The sequence below is a fragment of the Xenopus laevis genome, chromosome 1L (assembly GCF_017654675.1).
Source record: "Xenopus laevis strain J_2021 chromosome 1L, Xenopus_laevis_v10.1, whole genome shotgun sequence".
In the NCBI taxonomy this organism is placed as follows: domain Eukaryota; kingdom Metazoa; phylum Chordata; class Amphibia; order Anura; family Pipidae; genus Xenopus; species Xenopus laevis.
Genome location: NC_054371.1, coordinates 199,001,229 through 199,022,851, shown reverse-complemented (window position 1 = coordinate 199,022,851; position 21,623 = coordinate 199,001,229). Strand labels below are relative to the sequence as shown.

The following is a 21,623-nucleotide window of genomic DNA, read 5'->3' as shown; positions in this document are numbered from 1 at the left end:
AACAATGTAAATGTAAATTCTAATTGTGTGCTCATACTTATTTTGATACGAGTGGTAGTTTGCATATTTGATGCATCTCCAAGAGAGCATGATCATCAAGTGTTCAAAAATAAATATCATCTTTTGGTTTCTTCAAATCATGGAATGCTAAAGATGTTTTTTTATAGACATAGGTAAGTTTATAGACATAAAAGGTTGAACTCGATGGAGTGGTGTCTAATTTACTATGTTACTATGTAATATCAAGTAAGAGTTTGCAACAGTTCCTCTGGTTTATTGCAAGTTCTTTTTGTTATGTTGAAAGTCCTGGCCTCCTTCTCTTGTCTCTCACTGTGACGACATCTACCAGTTTCTTTATAGCAGGTAACATGGTAGATGAGGCTAAAAAAAGACTTGTTGTGAGTCTGCTTAACTGCTAGTTTATCCAGGGGAAGGAGAAAAAATCTCCTTCCAGTCTCCAAGAGAGCAATTGGACTAGGTGTGTCAGTAGAAACAGTAATTGCCGGAGTATGGTAATATGGCATTAATAATAAATAATAATACTGGTGGGCTTGATTACTGTCAGTGAGCAGATTTGCACAAGCAATAGCAGTGATCCATTTTTTTGCTTTCATTTTTCTTCCTGAAGCAAAGGTTTGTAGTTGTTAAGCACTGTGGTCAACTGACAGATTTAGGGGCTGTAGTTGGGCAACAACAGTAGCGAATGTGTCTGCAGTACCTGTGTCTAACCTAAAGAGGTCATCAGCAGACCAGCACGGCACATACATTAAAGGACCTCCTGCCATAAATGAAGGACAGCAAATGATAACGCTAAATTATGTATAATATGCAATAGACAAGGAAAGCCAAGAGCAGTAAGGGGAGGAAAAGGCTGTTTAGAATTCAGATGGACAGTATGGAAAGTAAGGCTATTGGGCATAGTAAAGCAGAATATGACACACAGAAAAAGAATGTTTTGGATAAAAGTAGGGGTTGTCACCGACCTCATCATTTTAATTCTGCCCCAGAATAAAATCTTCATGCTGCTTGAAACAAATGTGTCCTGCAGACTTCACTGTTTTTTGTGCAGCTGTACATTAGGGGCATGTATACATTTCATGTTTAAATTCATATACATAGGCAGCTTCGATTTGACAAAAAAAATAAAAAATTGTCAAATGCAGGCTGTTTAGCAGACCCAAGATTCCTAGGTTGGCACATGGAAGGGGCAGCAACATTTTGTGGGGAGCAAATGACATAATACATATTACTAACCTGCTAGTCCTAGTTATGTCTGCATAAATATAGGAGATTTCAATTAAGCGATGCAAGGCAGAACCGCTCCCCATGGTCTTGTGAAGGGCTTTTATTAATGCTAGTTAAAGAGAGTGCACAACTGCTGTATGTCATAAAGGACAGCAGTATAATGGGCAACTATTCACTGATGATGAGGGATCTGGGTGTCCCATGTGGTTTAAAGCAGAAATATGATGGAATGTTGGTTGGGAATTAAATATCTTTTATGGAGTAACAGTGCCAAGCAACACATGCAATGAATTAACCCCTGTGTTTCCATTGTGGTCGTATACCTTTTAAGTTATCTGCTTGACTTGGTCTGCTATGGCCTAGCCTGGGTTCTACGGTTGTGGTACAGTACTTCAACTCCCACAATGACTTAAAGGTGTAGAAAAATCATATTTTTAATTGCAAACCTCAAATAATTACTTTTTTTTCCAAAGACTTTCTATTATTTTTCTTAAATGTATGTTGAGAAGGAAAAGTGGAATCACTGTAGGATACCCAGTTGTTCAGCAGCTCCAGTGATTTTAATTGCTTGTTGCCATATTGTTCCTGTGTCTGAGGTGTCCCAGGTGCCAACCTGGGTGAGTACAAACGTAGTACAGAACATTGTTGTTAATTTCTGTACTACTGGTTTCATTTAGGAATGTATGGAAGGCCCTGTCCCATGGAGCTTACCTTCTAAAGAGCTTGGAATCTTGTAGATGCTGATACAAATAGGAGGGCAATAAGAGCTGCTCTGCACAATTGGCACTTTACTTTACTGAATTGAAAAAGCCAGTTCGATGACTGGTGAAACGTCTTTAAGAAAACAAAACACAGCAAGTCCAGTTGATTTGACTTATTTCTACAGATAGACCATGACCTGGATGAATGAGAATCTTCACAAACATACTATATAGTAACTTATACTAATGGTTTAGATTGTCAGTGACAGAATAGTTTTTCTACAGTCTACCTGGTAATACAGAAGCCAGGTAAGAAAAACGGAAACCTCATCTATATACTTAAATGTATATAATGTGTGCATTATATGGACTTTTTCTAACTCTCCTCATCATCTTATATAGAGATTGAAGACCGTCCCATAGGTTTTTCTCTATTACAAATCCCCATTATCTGGATAACATTTCTGCCTTAAACAAGGTTTAGAGTGGGAAAAATCTTTCCTTTTTTCCCCATTTACATTACAGCAGCCTGAAGCTATGGTTTCCAAACACATGAGCAGACATAGCTGAAATTAGAATGGGACTGGTGGTTTTACTAATCTGGTAAATGTTCTGGAAACTGTGTCCCTTCAGCCGGAAGAAACCTCAGAAGTGAGGGCTGGTGGCACACAGTTTCAGCCAGACGACATCTGTACGTTTTTATTTTATCGCCAACGTCTCTGCACTATGACAAGGGAGAAAACTGCTTCTTCATCTTCTGGCTGCAATTTCAAGGCTATATTATGTTGTCTTTGCAGCTAAAAACTAAAAAGAATGAACATAAATTGGCATCCTTACAGGTTTGCTTTCTGCGAAACAATTGATGTGTAGAAAGCTTTGAACTGCAGTTTCAGTTAATAAAGAAGCAGAAGCTGCCTTGCGGTACCATGTATAGTTTAGCATATGCATTCATATGGTTGACTAGTGACAGTATTCCAATGCAAGCACAACCTGTGTGTTATAAAGATGGACCTATTCAAGTGAATTTATATCATTTTTGGGGAATTTGTCAATAGAGTTAAGAAGTCTGTTAATAGCGTGACTACCTCTGTTTAGTGCCTTGCTAAAATATTCAGACTTTTAAGCAATTCTCTTAATTTTACTCAATAACAAAACATTCGTTTTTTTGACAATATTTTTATTTCAAAGTTCAGAAACTGGTGGCTTTGGTGGCGTTGCTTCATGTTAGAGTAAAATCTCAAGAAAAATTCAAAATATATATATTTGCTATTTCTATCATTATTTAACAATTTATAGTGCCAGTACTGACACTTTTCATCCCAAAAGTGCTCACTTCAGCATCTTTGTGCTGAAAAGCATCAGTACTGATGCTGTCATACATTTCCCAACCAAGTCAAACAGGTCGTTTTGGGCACTAAATCTCTTTTATAGATCAAAAATCCACAGCAATAAAATACCACATTTTCAAAGCATTGCACCAGAAATACTTTTGACTGTAAGGGAAAAACAGCCCTTAACAATAAGGTGACCCCAGAAAAGAATTTTTTTTGTAGAAGACAATCCTATAAATTCAAAATAGGTAATTATGTATTGCTAATCCAAACAGCAAATCTTTACACTTTATCTCATATGTTTTTGCATCATAAAATATATTAACGCTGCTGTGTCTTCTGAAAAGCCAGTATTCACAAGTTTACCCAATTACGTAGCATGCAGATACCCCGAAAAATGTAAATAGTTCTTACAAAATTTCATGGCTGACAACGGCACACTGCCTGCATTTTATGTGTTGTAAAAGCTTCTTAACATTTGACTGAGCCCAGAGAACCATATATATTTAGCAATCACACAGTTCCAAAAAATTAGATCTGTGGTCTAAAGTCATTATATGACCATTAAATAAGACAAAATTGGTTTCCGCAGACATACATGCATTATGGATTTCTCTTAGTCTCTTCAGAGAAACACAGTGAAACTTTAAAAGCATAGTATCAGTCACTAGTTTGCTCTTTGGATGCTAAAGCCATTTATTTTGCCTGAAGGATTGTGTAAATGAGTATGTCTGGATACTCTTGTACACAATATTAGCATGAATATTAGCATTTGCTTGATTGATATTATAATGAACAAATTGATTAGCAGCAGATTATATTATAAAGAAAAAAAAGAATAATTGAACCATAAAAGGCAAATTAGAAATATCTATAAATAATGGTTTGGTAAAAGCACCTTGTACATGTATGGGATCTGTTATTCAGAAACCCATTATACCGCAAACTCCAAATTATGGTACTGTTGCCTTCCATAGACTCCATTTTATCCAAATAATTTACATTTTTAATAATTTTCTTTTTCTCTGTAATACTAAAACAGTACCGTGTACTTGATCCGAACTGAAATATAATTCATAATTTGAGGCAAAACCAAGCCAATTGAGTTTATTAAATGATTAAATTATTTTTTAGTAGACTTATGGTATGAAGAGCCAAATTACAGGAAGATCCATTATCCGGAAAACCCCAGGTGCAAGCATTCTGGATAACAGATCCCTTACCTGTACTGATAAATTGCACACTGAGCAATAAAAGGGCACTAAGCCCAAAAGTAACCCTGTGCTACAGCCCTAGAAGCCTGCTGCCTGATTCTATAGGACAGGGATCCCCAACCTTTAGAACCCGTGAGAAACATTCAGAAGTAAAATGAGTTGGGGAGCAACACTAGCATGAAAAATGTTCTTTGGGTGCCAAATAAGGGCTGTGATTGGCCATTTAGTACCCCTATGTGGATTGTGAACCTACATTGAGGCTCTGTTTGGCAGTGCACATAGTTTTTATACAACCAAAACTTGCCTCCAAACCTGGAATTTGAAAATAAACACCTGCTTTGAGGACACGGAGAGCAACATCCAAGGGGTTTGAGAGCAACATGTTGCTCACGAGCTACTGGTTGGGGATCACTGCTATAGGATAAGTGCCACTGTTTAATTGGAAAGTAGGGATATACATTATCTGGTCACACTGAAGGATAAGTGCAATATGGTGTCCTTCACAATCATGGAAAAGTACAGTACCAGCAATGTTAACGCTGTTATATTTATATATACTTCACAAAAAAGTTGTGAATCAAAGTTGAAAGTGTATTCAAACTTGCATGAATAGCCGACGTAACGTTTCGGTCCACACAGGGACCGTCTTTAAGTTCCTGTGTGGACCGAAACGTCACGTCGGCTATTCATGCAAGTTTGACTACACTACTTTGATTTACAAGATTTCTTGGTGTTGCTGCTGGACCCGCACTCCTTGTATTGTGAACACAAATATGTTTTTTTTATAATGCATATCAAACGTTTCGGCCCGTATATATATATATATATATATATATATATATATATATATATATATATATATATATATATATATATATATATATATATATATTACAAACGGAGACGTAGTGTGTGTGTATATATATATACATATATATGTGTATATATATATATATATATATATATATATATATATACACACACACTTCTAAGACCTTTATCAAGACCTAGTTTTCAGTAAACACAACAGGTTTATAAAACACGTGACACTCAATCGTGCACACTCCCACCAATCATGTAACAGGAAAGGAACCCTGCACCAAGGAAAATAGTAACCACAATTGTAACATACTCGTGATACATAAAGAAAACATTGAATAAAAACAGATTCACAAGGACATAAGCAGTTACATTGTTTCAATCTGGAGATAAATATATATATTTTTGTTTTGTATTAATAGATATTTCTTTCTTACTCTGTCCACTAGGTTTCGGCACAGTCCCAACTGCTTTTATTTGAGAAGCTGGACTGTACATTGCTGGATTCGCCAGTGTCTGAAATATGGAGCTCCCGAGAAAGCTCTTTATACTTTGAAAAATAAGGTGAGTAAATAATGACAGTATGATTTGTAGTAGTTATGGGAACCAGCAATGAAACTTGCAAGAAATCAGTTTCACTGATATTAGTGTAATGGGATTATGAGATATGAGAACTGCAAACTTGTTCAGTGGATTTGCAGCTATATGGTTTTTTAAAAGGGCAGTTGATTAGTGTATCGCATTCAGATATTGTGCTAAAGTTCCCCCACACACACCTTCTCTAACAATACCAATCTCTATTGGACACATTCACCGCTGCTCTATTCCAAGTCCCAGTCAATAATTGGGCAAATATTGGGTAAAATCTTTAGCAATTATTCATGCAACACTTTTTCTATGATGTTAATCATTTTTATATCTGGGTATTTATTGGTATACAGACCTTTCTGAGCTACTTTTCCTACTCGGCATATAGAAGTTTTTTTTGCAGGTTCCCTATTGACTACTAAATGTATCATGAAAACTGAGAAACCGAGGAACAAGTGCAGACAAAATATTCTGTAAATGTATGTTATATGTAATGGTTGTGTTCAGTATGCCAAAACACTGATCTGTTTGTCATGGGCTTTAATGTCTATAGTATTTTTTATATACCACAGGTTCAGTATGGAGTTTTTCCTGATGACTTCACATTCAACTTATTACTGGATACATTTATCAAAACTGAGAATTACCAAGGTATTGTAATAAACATATTTATATTCTGAACTGTATCCCAAGTGACCCTAACCTAACCAAGCCTTCACAAAAATACCATGAAACGTATAACATTCAGGACACTATGAGCTCTCTACACTCCTGGCCCAAACCTTGGGGTTACTTTGATCTGTTATGTACTTTATTGGCTCCCTAAGTATAGCTATGCCAGTTGGAGACTACTTTATCGAGGTTTCAGAATAGAACTAGCACTGAACAAGCAGGATATTGCTGAACAACAGTAAAGGGAATGTCACGAGCAGAATGCTCAAATAATAAATATCTGGTTAATGTAGTGCCTATATTGACAGCAATTCATGGGTCAGTTCTCGCCTTGGCTTCTTCTGGAAAGTTAATTAACACATTTTAAAAAAAATCTTTGTGTAGTGGCCATGTGTTAAACTTTTTGCACTAATATTTTTAAACCATTCCTTCTGGTTTACCAGACGCTGTATCAGTTGTGACTGAGATAATGCTGCAAGAGAGCTTTGAGCAAGTGTCTACACAGCTGCTGTCCCTTTATGCCTTACACAAATATCTTTCTGGGAAACCAGATCTCAAGGTAAGTCAATGCTTGTATGCATACACCTTTAATGGGCAATAAACCAACTGAAAATGTCTAAGTTAAAGCTTTAGTTTTAACACAAAGAAGAAACATGTTCATTATATTTAATTGTGTTCTATTTCATCTAGTCATTTTAATTATATAAACACACTTTGAAATAGCACACCAGTGTACTCATATAATACACAATTAACTTTTCTCCTTTGTAGGAATGTTTCTGATTTGTTGCTCAGAGCTTCTTAGAAGATAAACAGAATTCTACTAGCAGTGTCTGAGACATTTAACCCTCACATTCTGGAAGGATATAGCAGGACAAATGAGAATCTCATACCCCATATGAAATAAAAGGCACTAAGTTGGCCCAGGAGCAGTAACCCATTGCAACCAATAAGATGTTTGCTTTTAAATGGGTGACCAGTAAATGCTACTTTGTCTGCTATAGGTTACTGCTCTTGGTGGAATTCAGTCTTTTACTACATAACCACCAAAGTTTGCTAAATAAAAAGCAGTGTGCTGGTTCCTACAGGGGTCAAATTGGTGAAACACTGTTTCAAATTTACAGAGAATGGTTGGCAGGGCCTTAAGTGGCTTGAGTATACATGTGATTGTCACTGCTACCTTTGCCAATAGCGACATTTATAGTGCCACAGGGTAGGCTTGACAATTATTTACAAGACATTCTTATTTTTATAAAATAAAATATTTTTAAAGATCCTATTAGAGGGGTTTCTTATATTAATTTCAAAATGTGTGTATTTCAAGATCAGTATATTTTGATTACCACTGCAGCAACGACACCATTAGGCATGTGTCAAGAGCATTGTTAGTGAGAGTATTATGATAAAAGAGTAATACTACAATATATATAAGATTAATATGCCAAGTGTCTGGGGTGAACGGTATTTCCCTGCCTTTTCCTACTCCTTTAACTTGTGTTGTAATGATTTAATTGCTCCGGAGATGTCTGAGTAGATGTTCTGGCTTCTGACTCAAGAACATGCTGAAGTAATATAGGTCAGACTTGCCAATTGCTGTGCAGTTAAGCAGTCTTGAAATATGACCAGGGATGGCAGCATTACACTGATCTGATGGTTCAGCCTGCAGTGGAACGCTCTCTATATTTTTGTTTCACTGATTCCTGTTAGATTTTATCTGTGATTGGAACCAAAGTGCTGTGTTCTGACTTCTAATATAATATCTCTCCAATCTTATTTTTACTATATTACATTTTTACTTTTACTATTTTAGTGGGATCAAGAAAGAAATGTTGCTGCATCACTGTTACTGGCTGGATTAAAACAGGAAAACACAGTGGGTTACAGCTCCCAGCTGTATGGCTACTCTCTCCTTGGTAAGAGTCATTGTTAATCACTGCTATTTTATTGGATGTTTGAGAATGTTCTGAAGTGTAGGGGACAAATATTGTTTATGCTATTGTGAACTCTATTAATATAGAGAGAGGGCAGAAGCGTTGGCCCAAATTAGCTCTCATGTACCTAAGCACACAATGACATTAAAGTGGACCTGAAGCTGTATAATAAAAGTCCTTTTCAAATTAAACATGAGATCCAATTTCCATTTTTTATCAAAGCATTCATAGCTGTTGTAAAATCTCAGCTGTCAATCAAATATTGTCTGCCCCTCCTCTATGCCTTAGGCATTGAGGTGCGGTAGATAATGACTTTCCATTCAGCACTTCCTAGATGTCACTGCTCTCCACACATTTCCCCATTCTCTTCACCATTTAATTGTGTAGCCAGGACATAGGGATGGACATTGGGTCCCCCATTATGGTGCACAAACAAGATTCTGAGATGATGCAAATCTTGCCTTAATAACAGTGTCCACAAAATGGCTCCTGCCTGCTCGCTATAATTATGAATTCCCAGACTGAAGGGAACAATATTCAAATAATTTTATATAGTGTAAATAAAGGTCATTTTGCTTAAATTTTTTGGGTGACTGGTCCCCTTTAACAGGTTTTAGTTGTGTTTACAATAGGGATGCAGCGAATCCTCTATTTTAAGATTCACTTGAATCCTGAACCCCTTGTGAATTATTTGTCTGGATACCAAACTAAATCCGAACCCTATTATTCATTTGTAAATTCAGTGAACAAGGGGGAAAGAGAACTGCATGCGTTTTTTGACTTGTTTGTGTGATAAGTCACATGATTTTTTAGATTTGGTTCGGTCAGGCACTTGGATTTGCCCAAATCCAATTGAAAAAGTCAAAATCCTGAACCGAATGCTACATTCAGTGCATCCCTAGTTTAGAAACATTGTAGATTAGTTTAAAACAATTATACTGCCTAGCAAAAATATTCATCCTCTTGGTTCTCACAAGATTCAGTTTTTAACAGACTCAGAACTATTATACTTCTATTTTTCACTATTCAATCTTTATGTTTGCCATATTGTGATAGTGAATGGTTCCCCCCAGAGAATGAAAATCGATAAAGAAATATAATATTAGTGGCTTCCCTTCTTTTTCCTTTATTTCTAATAAGATCCAACCTGCTTCAAATAGCTTTAATCTGCTGCAGCAATTTGTTGTGCAGCAATAATTTATAACCAGTGCAAATTATTTATGAAGGTAAAACGCTTAAAGGGAGAATGCTGTGAAGAGCATATGGATCCTGGATACATTATTATGTATTGGCTATTTCTGCAGAAACATTTGTATCCCATTCCTGGCACCCCCTCCTAAGGCAGGATTATCTTCCAGCATACCCCAGATGCCTACCTGCTGGAGATCAGACAAAGCTTGCAATCCTCTGGGGTACTGTTGTGAAGAGACTGGGAAACCTGGTACTTAATTGTTCAGTGTCTCTGTCTAATGAGTGCATTGGAATACTCCTCAGGGACTTTTATTTCCACTAGGAAATAAAACTCTGTTATACAGATATAGCCACAGAAATACATTTTATATTACAAAATAGATTTTTGAACAGATCTCTAAATGTAACATATGGGGCCTGTGAAAAGGAAACTAGTACAGGGTAAGTCCCTTCCCAAGATTTCTTAATACTCAAATGACCTCTTCTTAGAACAAGGTAGCTGTTAGGAGTCCATTATATCTTCTTATGTTGCCTCCCTATCTTTGGACACCAAATCCAAGCTCCTCCTGGTTCATCGTCGTCCTTTCTGCCTGCTACTGCCTGCATCCTCTAGGCCAAGGGTCTCCCAACATTTTTTACCCGTGAGCCACATTCAAATGTAAAAAAAGTTGGGGAGCAACACAAGTATAAAAAATGTTCCTTGGTGGTGCAAAATAAGTGCTGTGATTGGCCATTTGGTAGCCCCTATGTGGAGGCTCTGTTTGGCAGTACACCTGTTTAAGCAAAATAAAACCGCCTCCAAGCCAGTAATTCAAAAATAAGCACTTGCTTTGAGGACACTGGGAGCAACATTCAAGGGGTTGGTGAGTAACATGTTGCTCACAAGCCACTGGTTGGGGATCACTGCTCTAGGCTATTGCCAGTCAGTTTGGTGGAAGGTGAATATACTGTGTAACCTGAAGAACATGGATCTGCCCAATAGTTTATTTTAAGTATTAACCATCTGAAGTTGAAAAGCAAATTGGCAGAAACCAGTGCCAGATACATTGCCCAGGTGGTTTTCAGCTGTATTAAATAGTTGAAAATAGGAGGGAGACCTCTGCGAATAGTGGATCTGTGCCAGCCTGGGCATTTGCAGCTAGTGATGTAGATTCATTTTGATGGCTGTACCTGGAAACACAATCAGGCCAACTGGATGAACACTAAAGAGCATTCACAGAATATAAAGGAAACCATTGCTATCCAGTTTGCTATTGACACGCAATGGATTTTCACTCTTCATTCAATTTTTGCTGTGTCACAGCAATGCGCTGGAAAGCATCAATAACACCGGCTAAATGGAGTGGCATCTGATGCCTTCACATCATATTACATTGACAGTATGTGCAGCCTTTGCGGCTCTGCAATTTTACTCTTCCTACATACTTGCCAAGTCTAATTGAACAGACCTCTTCAATAAAAGCCATGGGCAAAGTCTGCCACAGATGGATAAATAATGGAAGCGCTGAATTTCGTCTATGAACTTTTAACTGACTTTCAGCCTTCCAGCTACTGTGGCTTTTTTTGGAAATCGGAAGCTGCCATTGTTTCCTGGATGGCCTGTATATGAATGCACAGCTTGTACAGTATATGAATGCACAGCTTGTACAGTATATGAATGCACAGCTTGTACAGTAGATGAATGCACAGCTTGTACAGTAGATGAATGCACAGCTTGTACAGTAGATGAATGCACAGCTTGTACAGTATATGAATGCACAGCTTGTATATGAATGCACAGCTTGTATATGAATGCACAACCCAGACAGCTTGGAAACAGAGCCTTGCTGGCTAGGGAAATATTATTTTGCAGGTCAAATGAAAGTGACTATTGCACTAGAGAGCTGGCTGACTAATGAATATTGTAATTGCTGCTTCTTGTAAAGAAAAGATTATTACACACGCAAGGAATATTTGCTTGGCAACAAGTTTAACGACATGGGTTCAGCTCTCTATTTTTTGTGTTTGCTAAACCTGCCAAATTATTCACATTCTGAAACCACATTGATCAAAAAGAAATTTCTAAAATAAGCACAGGTCGTGTGTGTGTATCTGTATCTTAAAATATACATTGTATCCATTTGTCTAAGTGTGTGTGTTTATCTTAAAGGAGAAGGAAAGTCTGTTTGCACTTGGGGGTGCCAAATGTTAGGCACCACCAAGTGGTTGTATTGACTTACCTGAAACCCTGGGCCGGTGCTCCTATTGGCAGAAAACTGCATCGGCCCGGGTAGCACCACGGAGAGATCGTCTTCCTCTTTCTTCACGCGGTTGCACATGCGCAGTAGAACGGCAAGCTGAACTTTAACTAAAAAGTTGGCTTTTTCTTCTTTTAAGAAAGAAGACTCCGGAAGAGGATCGATCTGTGGAGCTCGATAGAAAATCCCCGGGCCGGTGCTCCTATCAGCAGAAAACTGCACCGGCCTGGGGATTTTCTATCGAGCTCCACAGATCGATCCTCTTCCGGCGTCTTCTTCAGAATTTCCTTTTCCTTTAAGGTATACTGTGTATTCATTTGTCTAAGTGTGTGTGTATCCATTTCAGATCTATTTTGCTTCATACAATGGTTTTTTTTATTGCTTTTCAGCTTATCCAGTCTCCCTCTGGAAACTCATATTACATAGGAATAATTAATTTTAAGAAAAAATATAAAAACCTTTTTTTTTCTTCTTTTATTTTGTTCAGGAAAAGGGGAACTTTGCAATGGACTAAGAGCTGTGTATAATCAGATACCACTAATGTGGACCCCAGGGTATTATAGAAGAGCCCTTAATGTAATGGAAACGGTATCGGCACTGCCAGGAGACATTAAGCTCTGCAGGGAAAGTGTAAGTTGCATTTTTTATACTATAATTACCAAAATGTGTAGTGACTCGGGTTTACTGTATGATAAGGTCATAAGTTTGCAGCATTTCATTTGTTCACAAGCCTGGCTTTTAATGTAAGACATAGTAACTTAGCCGACGATGGAATACATCTCCCTGCATTCAATATTGTTGTTGTGCTCAATATTTCATAAAAATTGGTGTAGATGTATTTCTGCCTAATAAATTCTAGGGTCGGACATTTCTGAGAAATGAATCCTGTAGGCATTATGCTGTTTCAGACATCAGTGTCTTATCTGGAGCTCACATTCAGATGTGTTGGTGTTCTGTTGCATTCTTATGTACATAATCTGAATTTCATACAGAGGTGCCTTTATAAGAACCACTACTGTGTCTTAGCACCTTCTGGTTTGTTTCTCCTCCCCAGGGGTGTAACTATAAAGCAAGCAGGCCCCGGAGGGCAGCTGAGAAACTGACAATATGTCTAGCCCCATGTCAGATTTCAAAATTAAATATAAAAAAATGTGTTTGTTCTTTTGAGAAACGGATTTCAGTGCAGAATTCTGCTGGAGCAGCACTATTAAAGTGGACCTGTCACCCAGACACAAAAATCTGTATAATAAAAGTCCATTTCAAATTAAACATTAAATCCAATTTCTGTTTTTTATTAAAGCATTCGTAGCTGTTGTAAGCTCATTTAAAAATCTCAGCTGTCAATCAAATATTGTCTGCCCCTCCTCTATGCCATGAGGTGCCTGCCTGCTTGCTTTAATATAGAAATCCCAGACTGAAGGAAACAAGATTCAAATAATTTATATAGTGAAATTAAAGTTCATTTTGCTTGACTAATGTGATAAAATAGGATTCTGAATATTTTTTTTGGGTGACGGGTCCCCTTTAACTGATGCATTTTGAAAAGAAAATTTTTTTCCCATGGCAGTTTCCCTTTAAGGACTTCAACAAAACTCAATACTATCAAACCGTGTAAGGCTGGGTTTCCTCCACCAGAGATTCTGACATCCAAGGCCCACTATGATGGCAATACGAAAGTCTGATGGGACTTTTTATTGGATGGGGCCAGCTAGAGTCAGGAGCACCAGGAGATCCTCTTATACTATGGCAACCAAGTGCAACCCTGCTGCCCAAGTGACTTTATACCCAGAGGGGGGATGGATAGAGTTGATGTATTAGAGGGCTAATACAAGGTTTATTTTAGATATGTTGAGATTTCCGATTTCCTCTGCCCTTTTAGGCAAAACTGTAATATCTCAAATGTGATATAAAATATAACTAGTATCTTAAAGGAAAACTATACCCCCAAAATGAATATTTAAGCAACAGATAGTTTATATCAAATTGAATGACATATTAAAGAATCTTACCAAACTGGAATATATATTTACATAAATATTGCCCTTTTACATCTCTTGCCTCGAACCACCATTTCATGACTCTATCTGTGCTGCCTCAGAGATCACCTGACCAGAAATACTACAACACTAACTGTAACAGGAAGAAGTGAGGAAGCAAAAGGCAGAACTCTGTCTGTTAATTGGCTCATGTGACCTTACATGTGGTTTGTATGTGTACAGAGTGAATCTTACGATCTCAGGGGGCGGCCCTTATTTTTTAAAATGGCAATTTTCTATTTATGATTACCCAATGGCACATACTACTAAAAAAGTAAATTATGATAATGGTTCATTTACATGAAGCAGGGTTTTACACATGAGCTGTTTTACTCAGTATCTTTTAATAGAGACCTACATTGTTTGGGGGGTATAGTTTTCCTTTAAAGCCTCTGCCAGCAGTGCCTTTAGTGATTTGCCTGTGCACAACTAAAAGCTGTTTTGCTGATCATAAAAGCAATGTTGTGGCTGTTTAATTCACTCCTGAGATCTAATGAATGGGAGAATGGCATGTTAGCTCTTTACACGCTGCTGATCTAGAATCCCTCCTCGTAGCTGCCAGTTGCTGACTCAGCTTAGTGCAGTGCTAGGTCAGAGCTCCTCAGTTAAAAATGACATTAAAATCGAAAATCAGCCTGGAGAGATTTCTTTAAGCAACTGCTGCAGAAAGAGCCAGCACTTAAGGATGGAACAGCTTTCTGGCAGGCTGTTGTTTCTCCTACTTAATGTAACTGAATGTGTCGCATTGGGACCTGGATTTTACTGATATATAACTTTTATTTTGGGATTTAAAATAGGCCTGAAGGTAATTGGATTTTCCATTAAATATTGGCTTATTGTAGAGTTTGCAAGCTGGATAAAAATAATTTGAACGGTTGAACCCTGTAAAATAAACTAAATATGGAACCTCATCATCATCATCATCAATAATGGAACCTGAACATAAGCATTCTTTTTAGGAGAAGACACGAAATTAGGTAAAATAAAGACACAGAGAATTGGACAGTAATGATTTATTTTGTAATCTTCGTTTTAGTTCATCTTTTGACTCGATTTTCTTACATTTTTATTTGTGAATGGAATAAGTACCATATCTGTACATCACTGATGACTGTAACATAAATGCTCCCCTCTGCGTAGGAGAGGATCAGAATGCTACTTAAGACAAACGTTCTAAAAAATCTTGTTTGCCTGATACCCTGAGCAGATATTTAATAAAAAAAAAATAAAATAAAGACTTTAAAAGAAAAAAGCTAAATAACTCAAAAACTGCAAATAAAAAATAAAAACCAATTGCAAACTCACGGAATATCACTCCCTACATCATACTAAAAGTTAATAAATAAAAGGTGAACAACCTCTTAAAGGGGTGGGTCACCTTTAAGTTAACTTTAAGTATTTTATAGAATGGCCAATTCTAAGCAACTTTTTTAATTGTCTTTTTTTTATTACTCGTCTTTCTAGTCAGGCCTTTCCTATTCATATTCCAGTCTCTCATTCAAATCAGTGTATGGTTGCTAGATGGTTGCTAGGGTAATTTGGATTCTAGCAACCAGATTACTGAAATTGCAAACTGGAGAGCTGCTAAATAACTCAAACACCACAGATAATAAAAAATGAAAACCAATTACAAATTGTCTCGGAATATCACTCCCTACATCATACTAAAAGTTAATTTAAAAGAAAAGAAATCTATAACATACTGTATGCACATACATCTGTATTATAAAACTGGTTCATCCAGCTTATGCTCCATCTGCTTCTGCTGAACTACAGTTCCCAGCATTCCCGTGTCTAGATATAGTAGTCGTATTATTCCTGTGCATGTGATCCCAGTGTCACATTTGTATGACTAGGTAATAAAATGGTAAACTGAACTGATGATGCATAGTAAACTGGTAATATTTTCTGATTCCCTATCCATTCAGTTTGTGTTTAAAGCAATGTCCTTGCAAAGTGCTGTGTCCATTTATAGCCTCTAGGATGGAATATGATTAGACTTATCAGATTGTTTCACTGTCTGTAGCTCAAAGGCTTATAGACTGGCAGCGCCCATTACAGGGTTCAGGAAGAGGGTGATCACAATGCTATAACCTACATTACATGATTTAGGCTGGTTGCCCTAGGCATGCAATAAAAATGGTTCCTTTACCAGGAATTCGGTTTATATCAATATTGCAATGTCAGTTTCAGGTCTAACTGGATATCCTAAAGGGGCAGTGATGTTTGTGCTAATGTCCTGATGTTAGTCGGCATATTGTAATATTTACAGATTATTAAACATTGTAGAAAATACAAGAAGCTGGATATGCTTATATTTTTTTCCTGCATCTAGCAGGTGTGCCTAGGCGTGACTGTAATTATATACTGTATAAAGGGGTACAATTTGTTTTCATTTTTTTTTCTGTTTTTGAGTAATTTAGCCATTTATTTATCAGCTCTCCGATTTGCCATTTGAGCATTCTGGTTGCTAATGTCCAATTACCCTAGCAACATGCATTGCTTTGAATAAGAGACTGAAATATGAATAGGAGAGGCCTGAATAGAAAGAGGAGTAATTAATAAAAAGTAGCAATAACTATACATGTTTAGCTTTACAGAGCATTTGTTTTTTAGATGGGGTCAGAAAATAAAAAAATAAAAAACGTTTAAAAGGACAAAACATTCTATAACATTGTAAAAACTAACTTAAAGCGGTTGTTCACCTTCAAACAACTAGTTGTTTTCAGATAGATCACCAGAAATAATGTGTGACCGTTTTTCTAATATTGACGTGTAAAGTATCATTTTTTCACTTTCTAAAGCAGCTTTGGGAGGGGGGGTCGCCGACCCTGTAAACTGTTCTAAATTGATACATTAATTTAATACATTTCTTATCTTTGTCCCTGATGAGCAGAATAGTTTCATTAAAGGCAGCTGTTAGAATTGATACAATAGTTGTTAATATTCCACAGATGCTGCTGAGAAATGTATCAACTAAATGTTGCAAAATTGTAACAGTTTAGATTTAGTGAGCTGCCAGACTGAAACATCAGAGATGGGCCTTTAAATTTAGGGCAAGGCCAGACGTCGGGCGTAAATACGCCACTGAAACCACACGCAACATGCGTTTTTGAGCAAGTAGGTTTCTTTTCCCAACATGCACTTCTCAAAATGCAAAATGGAGCAGGAATTATCATCAATACGCAACGTAATTACGTAATCAGCCTAATACGCTGTAAAAACTTATATGCGCATTTATCTCACGTGAATTTGGACGCCATTTTTAAAATACGCAACGTATTTACGTAAAGTGTGATTTCAAACTTGCAGATCCCATAGAGTCTACTGATTTGGTAGTTTCCTGACGTATTGGCGTTTCTGCTGAAAAACACTAATAGTGGCGTCCCGTGGCAGATTTCGGCTTGAAAGTGCCCTGTGAGAATTGCCATAGTGCGTTTTCCATTGGTTTCAGTGGTAGTGCAGTGTGTATTTACGCCCGACTGAGCGTTTTAAAAATGCAACGTAAAGACGCCACGTATGGCCTTGCCCTTAGATTTTGGTAAAAACAGTAAAAAATAAATAAAAAAAAGTCTTTATTTCTGGGGAACAGTCCGAAAACAACTGAACTGAAAAGGTGAACAACAACCCCTTTAATGGTGAATCCTATTGGGTTTATTCGATGTTTAAATTATTTTTAGCTGATATAAAGTATGGAGATCCAAATTACAGAAAGATTCCTTATCAGGAAAACCCCAGGTCCCAGGCATTCTGAATTATAGATAATATGCCTATATTATGTATCAAATCTATTATTACTGCTATTTCAAGTTAAACGGTATTTAGTTCAGATTTTAATATTCAGTCGTACTGCGAGACAGTTGCTTCTTACAGAATATAAATCCATAAAAAAGGCAGATCAATAGTGAATATATATCTGGCCTGAGAAAAGAGTAGGCTTTTGCAAGGGAAGAGCAATATATAGGGGGCACGTTGCCTTTTTATGATCATCTGAACCATCAAGCTTCAGAGAAGCTATGAGTGCTATAATGTGATTATTCCACTATGTATAAGACTTCTTTTTCTAATGCCGCAGAAAGCAGTGCTCAGGGAAAATAAACTTTGAATATGTTAATGTGTCACAACATAAAACAAAGTTCATTTTTGTGCTCAAGTTTAAAATGCAAATGTGCTTCAGTAAACCAAAATTCATATCATTTTGTCAACCGTATAATCCAATTCAGTATCCATGTCAAATTAATTCTATATTTGGCCTAGATTAACTGCTGAAATATAAATACTGTGTAATAAGTTGGCAAGAACTTTTCTAAATGTCACCCTGTGCCTTGTGTTTAAGCTTTATTGTCCTGAGCCATTTACTGCTAATTGAGGAAATCTCACAAGTATTTATCAACCAAACGGGCACTTGCGCAGCTCTTTATACTTTGTTTAAAGAGTTACAAGGAAGGATCAGCATAAATATTGGGGGTCTGGTGTTTCCTGGGGTTCTCTTATGATTGCTCATCCTTTAGAATTAGTATTTATGCCTTAAGATTTTGTGGGTTCATGGGCAAAAACTATACCTGAAGGTTGTAAGATGTTCACATGGGAGATTAAAGTGCTGCAGCTACAGCTATAGATGGGTGGGAGGTAGAGACAACATAGGTGTTCCCTGTGAACCCCCCAAAGTACGACTGGCTAAGGCCACAGTCCACAGGCCGATTTCAGCCCCTGCTGTGTGCAGCATCCTCCTCCTTGTTTCATGTCCGGGAACATTAAAGGAAAACTATACCCCCAAAATGAATACTTGAGTAACAGTTTATATCATATTAAGTGACATATTAAATAATCTTATCAAACTGGAATATATATTTAAGTAAATATCGCCCTTTTACATCTCTTGCCTTGAAACCCCAATTCGTGATAGTCTGTGTGCTGCCTCAGAGATCACCTGACCCATGGGCGGAGGGTGATTTTTTTCGTTTGGGGAGGCTATATCAAGCTGCACTCACAAGCTGACTTGTGGTTCAACTTTAATTTAACTTTTAGCATGTTATAGAATAGCCAAATCTAAGAAACTTTTCATTTGGTCTTCATTATTTATTTTTTTATAGTTTTGAAATTATTTGCCTTCAACTCTTTCCAGCTTTCAAACAGGGGTCAGTGACCCTATCTAAAATCAAATGCTCTGTAAGGCTACACATGTATTGTTATTGCTGCTTCTTATTACTTTCTATTCAGGCATCTCCTATTCAAGTCTCTTATTCAAATCAGTGCATGGTTGCTAGGGGAATTTGGACACTAGCAACTGGATTGCTAAAATTGCTGGAGAGCTGCTGAGTAAAAAGCTAAATAACTGAAAAACCACAAATAAAATATTAAAACCAATTGCAAATTGTATCAGAATATCACTCTCTACGACCCCTTTAATGCTGAGAGCTGAACTGATTGGCCTCTGAAGAATGAAGCTCTAGGTAAAGTAGCCTAAATGAGATTAGTTATATAGTCTTGGTACAGGTATGGGACCTGTTATCCAGAATGTTCGGGACCTGGGGTTTTCCGGATAAGGGTCTTTCTGTAATTTGGATCTCCATACCCTAAAGGTGGCCATACATGGAGAGATCCGCTCATTTGGCGATGTCACCAAACGAGCAGATTTCCCTCCGATATGCCCACCTTGAGGTGGGCAATATCAGGCTGATCCGATCGTGGGCCCTAGGGCCCAACGATCGGATCCTAGTGAACGCAGACGGCCGGTCGGATCGTGGGGCCGCATCAACGAACAGATGCGGCCGCGATCCAACGGGATTTTTAGTCCCATCCTATCGAGATCTGGCCGACTTTCGGCCGGATCTCGATCGGGGAAGCCCGTCGGGGGCCCCCATACACGGGCCAATAAGCTGCCGACTCGGTCTGTCGGCAGCTTTTAACCGGCCCGTGTATGGCCACCTTAAGTCTACTAAAAAGCATTTAAACCTTAATTAAACCAATAGGATTGTTTTGCTTCCGGTAAGGATTAATTATATTTTAGTTGGGATCAAGTACAAGGTAACATTTCATTAATTAATGGATTGGTATAATTAAATTGATTTAGTCTGCCCTTCTTAATAAAGTTAATGAATTAGCACTTGAATTAGCACTTTAATCAAAAATTATAATTTTGTAACTTATTAATTTTTAATGAATTGATATATTCACTATTTATATTTTTAAGATTATGTAATCATACAGTTAAGATGTAATCTCTTTCAATTATATGTATTAAGCAAGTGGATGAATTCGATTTTTAGAAATGAACCATAGAATTACTGGTTAGTAGAGGGGTTCTTTCCTTTCTCTTTTTGTTATTACAAAGCTGCACTGATTGAATCAGACCTCTCTATCTACCGAAGCGAATAATGAGTATTAAGAGCATCTTCTCTTTCAATTATGAATAAACATGAATCACAGGCCCACAACCATATACTTTATAGTGATTGGCGAATCTTACCAGATTATCTTTATTATTTATAAGCAAAGTTTTTCGGCAGCCATGGATTCTTGGAAAAATTCACCGTGGCAAAAAAGTCACCATAAGTTAAAATGCCTATTGACGTTAATGCATTTGGAGCAAGAAAAATTGTCGCACACAAAAAAATTTGACGCCCATGTATTTCGCAAATTTTTTTTTGTAGTTTTACATATTTTTCGGCAAAGTGAAATGGGGCAGATTCGCTCATCACTAACAAAGTATGGGGCACTCTATTCACATTCTAATTCTCAGAGCTCTCTTTTCTGTTATTTCACTCTTATTTCCTTGTGTTCTCTCCAGCTTTCCTCCACTTTTGCTTTTACTTTTTCTTCACATTTCAATCTCTCTCTCTCTCTCTCTTCTCACATCTGCTTATCTATCTATCAGCCACCTTTAATCAATTCACACTCCTCACTTCCATGTTCTTTACAAATACAGTATTGAAGGGTTAACATGCCTATGTGCCGACCCTTGTAGGGCTCTGTACTTGTTTTCCTGTACGACCCTGTGCTGTCTCTTCTTAGACAACCTTGCATAAGTATCATCATGTACTAAAAACCAGTGTCGGACTGGCCCGGCGGGACACCGGGAAAATACCCGGTGGGCCCCGACCCTCATGGGCCCCCGCCGGGCCAGAACCCCTCTCTAAATATTTATATTTAAAAAAAAAAAAAAAAATTATCGGCGCTGAGCAGCGCCGCCTGTGCATGCGCGCCAAGCGGCGCTGTTGCGCATGCGCACCGAGCGGCTTCCTTGCTCGTCCCCGGCGCGTCACAGTGGGAGGACGGGTGGCCGGAGGGGGGCCCTCGGCAACAGTCCCGGTGGGCCCCGGTCCCCCCAGTCCGACCCTGCTAAAAACAATATTATCAGCTTGCCTCAGACAAAATATCTTAGCTAACGCGAATGCACATATTTGTCTCTCTTCTCCATCCTGAATGCTATACCTATTACAGACATTTACTATGCTAATAACTATGCTGATACGTCACTATATTGGGACGTCTTTACTTATAACCTATATAAGCCTATGTTTGACCTTCAATAAACGGAACTTGTTATTCTGATCCACTCGTTGGTGTTTCTTTGTGCAAGTTCCCCGGATCCGGAATACTAGGCATTGTTGGTCAGACGAAATCCAAAGGTTCCAGTAGCAGTTGGTTCGTTGTCC

General features: G+C 37.6%; 1 protein-coding gene across 1 annotated transcript in view; it reads left to right on the top strand.

The window, feature by feature from the left end:
* The window catches only part of mrps27.L (mitochondrial ribosomal protein S27 L homeolog), a 54,290-nt gene that overhangs the window by 21,842 nt on the left and 10,825 nt on the right, over positions 1-21,623 (top strand). The window contains exons 5-9 of the mRNA XM_018265072.2: positions 5,760-5,874; positions 6,471-6,549; positions 7,014-7,129; positions 8,381-8,483; positions 12,417-12,559. Of these exons, the coding sequence (XP_018120561.1) occupies positions 5,760-5,874; positions 6,471-6,549; positions 7,014-7,129; positions 8,381-8,483; positions 12,417-12,559 (556 nt within the window). The remainder of the gene's footprint in view (positions 1-5,759; positions 5,875-6,470; positions 6,550-7,013; positions 7,130-8,380; positions 8,484-12,416; positions 12,560-21,623) is intronic.